This window comes from Monodon monoceros, unplaced genomic scaffold (genome assembly GCF_005190385.1).
Source record: "Monodon monoceros isolate NGI ecotype Baffin Bay Population unplaced genomic scaffold, NGI_Narwhal_1 Super_Scaffold_6, whole genome shotgun sequence".
In the NCBI taxonomy this organism is placed as follows: domain Eukaryota; kingdom Metazoa; phylum Chordata; class Mammalia; order Artiodactyla; family Monodontidae; genus Monodon; species Monodon monoceros.
The window spans coordinates 43,572,657-43,578,843 of record NW_021703783.1 but is presented as its reverse complement, the minus strand read 5'-3'; the positions used below and the strand labels follow the sequence as shown (position 1 = coordinate 43,578,843).

The window sequence follows — 6,187 nt, the reverse complement described above, 5'->3', positions numbered from 1 at the left end:
TATACCACGCAAACCTGCCCTCTTCCCTTAGAATCTGAGTTGTCACTGGGGGAGTGTCAACTTCCCTCACCCAAGACTCACCCGAACCTCAGCCTCCCGGGGCCTCCCGTTGAGGTCGCATTTGGACCCGTTGCCATAGGTCTGGCTGTGGTAGCGTTTCAGGCGATGCTGCTTGGAGGCCTGGGGAGGACATCAGGCAGGAGGAAGGGGTGTGAGAAAGACAGCAAGGGGGAAGAAGAGCACTTTATCCTAATAGCCACCAAACCCCAAGAAACACGTCAGCTAATCCTGACCCTCCCCTTCTCGTCAGGGCTGTCTGCAGCCCAGACCCCTTTCTCTCCCAATCCCACAATCCTGCCACCTTGGCTGTTTCATCATTCCAGTCGAAGGCCGATTGGTAGTAGCCGAGATAGAGGACTTCACCTTTGATCTCTGAATCTGCAAGAGAAAGCACAGTGAAGCGTGGTTACCCTGTCCTCAGAGGACTAGGAGGGAAGGGAACTGGGGAGGCAGGTCACCTTCCATGACAGGTTGCTGAGGGCTTAGGAAAAATGTAGGCGGGAGTCACCTTCCATGTGGTACTGCTGGATGTGGCGTCCATAGCAGAATTCATATGTCCACCAGTCCTTGGTCTGACAGTAAAAAAAAAATGAACAATCGGGGGATGGAGTACAGATGTCTCTTCTTGGAACCAGAATCTCTCCTGGCTCCAAGACACATAATCTCTCATTTCCTTTTCATCTCCCTCTGCTTCCACACTCAATCCTCCAGGTTCTCGGTGAGGAGGGAGGGCCTGTTTGCCTTCTGTGACTTGGAGAGAGACCTCCACAGCCTAAGTGGTTTGCACCTGTAGGCTTTCCACTCTTCTCTTCTTATAAAAAAGTCCTTCTTTGGGGACCTCCCTGGTGGTCCAGTAGTAAAGAATCTGCCTTGCAATGCAGGGGATGTGGGTTCGATCCCTGGTTAGGGAACTAAGATCCCACATAGCGTGGTGCAACTAAGCCTGCGTGCCTCAAACTAGAGAGCCCACGCGCCGTGGAGCCTGCGTGCCACAACTAGAGAAAAGAAAAACCCGCACACCACAAGTAGAGAGAGAAGCCCGCGCGCCGCAATGAAAGATCTCGTGTGCCTCAACGAAGATCCCACGTGCGGCAACTAAGACCCAACACAGCCAAAAAAAGAAAAAAAATCCTTCTTTGTCGTCCATAAAGATTCGAAACCATGATATCCTTGTAGCATTCAGACCAGGGAAACATAGAATATTAAAGTATTAATTGAACTCCCTTATACTGTTTTAGCCACGGGGGATACAGCTGTGAACAAGATAAATTCTTTGACTTCACAGACTTACGTTCTAGTGCTAGGACTCAGACCAAAAATGAATAAACGGACGATTCAGTCAAAAAGATGATTTCAGATCATGAAAAGTGCCATGATGAAAATAAAATAGGATACTGGGCAGAGAGTGACAGGGGAGGGGGTGACTTTACCAGGAAGGCTTCTCTAGGGGAGTGCCCCTACTGCCCCACATTGACCCTCTTTAGCACCTCAATCTTAGCTTAACCCTTATTCTGAGCTCTTCTAACTCTCCTCTACATTCAGCAAAGTGTCATCAGTGGTTACAGGATTCTTTGCTTCTTTCCTATCTGTACAATATGCCTACTCCTTCAATGGCCTTCTTAATTCCAACAGATCCTCCCCATCACTCCTCATTCACAGGCACAATGGTTCCCAAATAGATAGTTTCCAAGCCCTAGTTCCCTCCATCCCAGTCCCTTTCACCTTCAGCAGGCAGGGCGCATCTTTCATTGGGTTCAACAACTCAGGGATCCCAGGCCCTTGGTAAGCAGGTGCCTCCTCCTCCCTTTCACGCTGGAAGTGAATAGCTCCAGCTGGCAGGCGACATTCATAGCGCTGCTTGTACTTAGAGGAGACAATCACCACGTCCGAAGCTTGGCTCTGGGAAAGAAGTGGGGGTCGGGGGACAGGGAGGCAAAGAGAGATTGGGATCAGGGAGAACAACGAGATCCCTCTTCATATCCTGGGGAAGAGCCCAGTCAAGACAGAGAGAACCACAAGTCCTCCAGCTGTGTTTAGCGGGTGAGGGGCGAGGGCACTCCCACTTCTCCACGGGGGAGGAGTCTGAGTGTTTCAATCAGGAACTGGGACCTGAAGCGGACAGTGGGAAGCCCCACCCCTCCCAGGCCCTGGCCCCAAGGGAATGGGTCTCTGATTACGACCCTCCGGAGTCCTCATAAAACCCCTGCTTAACTCTTCCCGATTCTCCTTAGGCTCCCGCCACAGACTCCACAGCTGCCCTTCTTCCTCTACCTTCTCCCCCTTCCCCTTCTGCCCCGGACCCTCGTCCCCTCTACGCCTCCTCACCTGCCCTCCCATGACAGGCAACGGCAGTATCTCGATCCCATAACGCATCTCACTCAGCTCCTCCAGGTTCAGGCTCCCGACACCGCCGGTCAGACTTGCGGGAAACAGGAGCCCCAGAAGTAGCAGCCCCAACAGACTGGACAGCAGCGTTTCCGCCGCCATCTTTCGTTCCCCTTCTAATCCAGAACAACTCCTTCCGCCCTAAACCTGGCGGCGGCCTCACCCCGCCCATCAACGCCACAAGGTTTCATTGGCTAAATGTTCTGTCCCTCTTATGTGCCCTAGTCCCATTTGCCAATGTGGCTCCAAAGCCCACGAGGAGGTGGATCACGACGATTAGCAAAACCACTCGCTGCTCACGATTGGTCAGAGAGGCCAACCAATCACCAACGATATCGGACCCCCTCCCACCCTCTATCAGTTCCAGAGAGGCACCGTCTACCCGCTAGGCCTAGTTAAGCAGTTTTTCTCGGTCCTCGCCCAGCTGTTGTGCGCATCTCTAATTGCTTTTTAAGCCGTTTCTTGTATTGTGTCCGGCCGCCGCCAGGCGGAGGATTGAGGCGGACGGGTGCGTGCACGCAATACTCCTGAAAGCTGCTTAATACTTGTGGCAAAACAATTATTATATAATAGTATTCCTCTTTTCACATGTACATACAACTTAAGGGCAATCTGGTAAATTTCTGTCAAAACCTTTCAGCGCGATCCTGCAGTTGTCGTCTAATAAAATTATCCTAAAGAAATAATGGGGACTTCCAGTTGAAAACTGGGAGCTGGGGGGAGAGGGGCAGGCGGCGAATGCACGTATTATCCTCCAGGCCATGTAGGAACAAAGGGACAGGGAAAGGAGACAACAGCAGCAACATTTTAGAAGCTAGAAAGCAAATGGAGGAATGGTAACTGATTTAGCAAACCTGTGAAATTGATTCCTAAACAAACATAAACATGAAATGACTGTATCTTTGGAAAAACTCATCTGGAGAATCTGTCCAGCCCCAAAGAGAAATCGCAAAGATACTCTCATCAGGCTTCTCTTAAAGAAATAGGTGAAGGAATCCTACAATTAAGCCCTTGGCCTATGTGCCCCAGCCCTCACACAATCTTTCCAATCAGCTTTTTAATATCCTCATTCTAAAATATAAGCTGACAGCCAAGGATCATAAAACATTTAAGGAAAGTATTTAATGTACAAGAAAGACACCAAAACAAGCAAGAAGAAAAAGAGCAACTTAGAGGAAACAAATTGCAAGGGAGAAAAAGCAACTGAAAATTAAACAAAAAATCCATCAAGATCCTCGGAGAGATAATATATTGTGTGTGTAAGATAACAAGAGGAATCTATTTTTAAAAGTAACTACTATTCAGGTAAGAAAAAAAGAGCTCTTGGAAATCAAAACCATGATAGCAGAAATAAAAATTCAGTAGAAAGACTGGAGGATAAAGTTGAAAATCAAATTTGCTCTACTTTAGGAGAAAATTAATAAAAAGCAAAGGATCAGTCCAGCAAGTTGAACATCTGAATAATGACAGTTCCACAAAAAGAACAGAGACTCAGAATGGAAGAAATCATCACAGAAATTATTTTAAAGTATTATCCTGAAATGCAGAACTGAGCCTCTAAATTGAAAGGGCACACTGATAGCAAAACAAATCAGGCCCACACCACATCCATCATTATAGAATTTCAAAACACTGGACACAGACAAACAATTCTAAGAGCTTCTAGAGAGAAAGGACAAATTGCATACAAGGATCAAGAATCAGAGCAGTTAGGCTTATCAAAACATTGTAAGATAGAAGACAAGAAAGAATGGTTTCAAATTTTTGAAGGAAATTATTTCCAACCTAGAATTCTACACACAGCCAAACTATGATCTAATTATGAGTCCAGAATAAAGACAATTTCAGACATGCAAGGTCTCAAAATATGGATATTCCATGCATTGTTCTTCAGAAAGATAGGAGAGGATTTATTACACCAGGACAACTGTTAGTCAAAAGACAGAAAAAGTATGAAATCCAAGAAACAAGGTATCCTTGCACAAAAGAGAAACAAAAGGAATCCCCAAGGCGATGCTGAAAGGAGATTCCAAGTTGTAGGGCAGGACTAGAGATCAATTCATAAGATTAGAGCAGTTCAGAAGGATTTGGGAGTGATTTCTTTAAGAAATAAAACTGATTGAATACGAATACATTTGAACTTATTGAGAACAGATTTGTTTAACCAGAGGAGAGCCTGGGAATATATTAATGATAAGTATCATTATGTAGAAAGTTAAGGGGAAAAAAAAGACATTAATTCCAATGAAAATAAAAAGTTGTGTTGGAAAAGCTAAACAGACTTCTTTTTTCTTCAACGTGGTTGGTTATCCTCACACTAAAAACTTAAAATGCTGAGTAAAATATAATTATCTTCCTTCTGAAAGCATGGTAAAGCCAACAAGACAGTGGAGAATTAACAGGCCAAAATCTAAATGAAGTCAGAAAACCTAGAGGGTTTTGACAGTCAAAACCCTGTAGTCACATTTGCTTGGAAGGCATTTGTCAAAGTTGCAGAGTTGACCTTTGTTTTTTTTTTATTTTAGTTTTTTAAAATTTTTATTTATTTATTTGGCTGTGTTGGGTCTTAGCTGCAGCATGCGGGATCTTCGTTGTGGCATGCGGGATCTTTCGTTGCCGTGCACGGGTTCCTCATTGTGGTGCACGGGTTTCTCTAGTTGTGGTGTGCAGGCTTCTCTCTAGTTGTGGTGCACGGGCTCCAGAACGCGTGGGCTTAGTAGTTGCAGCCTCTCTAGTTGTGCCGTGTGGGCTCAGTAGTTGTGGCGCATGGGGTTAGTTGCCCTGCAGCATACGGGATCTTAGTTCTCTGACCAGGGATTGAACCCGCATCCCCTGCATTGGAGGGCAGATTCTTAACCACTGGACCACCAGGGAAGTCCCCAACCTTTGTTTTTTTAATGTATTTTTTGAACTCTTTTTAAAATTGAAGTATAGTTGATGTACAATATTATGTAAGTTACAAGTGTACAATATAGTGATTCACAATTTTTAAAGGTTATACTCCATTTACAGTTATCATAAAATATTGACTATATTCCCTATGCTTTACAATATATCCTTGTAGCTTATTTCATACATAATAGTTTGTATTTCTTAATCCCCTACCCCTATATTGCCTCTCCCCCTTCCCTCTCCCCACTGGTAATCACTAGTTTTTTCTCTACATCTGTGAGTCTGCTAGCTTGTTGTATTTTTTGGATCCCGTATGTAAGTGATGTCATACAGTATTTGTCTTTCTCTGTCTGACTTATTTCACTCAGCATGATACCCTCCAAGTCCATCCATGTTGCTGCAAATGGCAAATATTCATTCTTTTTTATGGCTGAGTAGGATTCCATTGTATACATATACCATGTCTTCTTTATCCATTCATCTGTTGATAGACGCTTAGGTTGCTTCCATACCTTGGCAATTGTAAAAATGCTGCTATGAACATTGAGGTGCACATATCTTTTTGAATTAGTGTTTTTGTTTTTTTTCAGATCTATACCCAGGAGGGGGATTGCTCTATCGTAGCTCTATTTTTAGTTCTTTGAGAAACATCCATACTGTTTTCCACAGTGACTGCACCAATTTACATTCCCACCAAAGGTGTACAGATTTGAGCTTTGTTGATGTGTTTTTGTTTTCTAGAGGATGGGACAAAAGGTCCACTAGAGGTGGAGACTCTGAGAGAAAATCCTCCTGGTAGTGAACCTGTCCCCAGGTCCCCAGCTCCAGGGAACTGCAAGGAAGGTTGCCT

General features: G+C 44.9%; 1 protein-coding gene across 2 annotated transcripts in view; it reads right to left on the bottom strand.

Moving 5' to 3' along the window:
- OS9 (OS9 endoplasmic reticulum lectin) overlaps nt 1–2,755 on the bottom strand; it is a 29,835-nt gene extending 27,080 nt beyond the window's left edge. The window contains exons 1-5 of one of the 2 annotated variants that reach the window (XM_029205503.1): nt 2,386–2,755; nt 1,783–1,959; nt 569–632; nt 362–438; nt 82–180 (exon numbers count right to left, since the gene is read on the bottom strand). In XM_029205503.1, coding sequence (XP_029061336.1) covers nt 82–180; nt 362–438; nt 569–632; nt 1,783–1,959; nt 2,386–2,547 — 579 coding nt within the window. In that variant the 5' untranslated portion in view covers nt 2,548–2,755. The remainder of the gene's footprint in view (nt 1–81; nt 181–361; nt 439–568; nt 633–1,782; nt 1,960–2,385) is intronic. The other variant, XM_029205502.1, reaches the window with a different exon arrangement.
- Nucleotides 2,756–6,187: the final 3,432 nt, after the last annotated feature.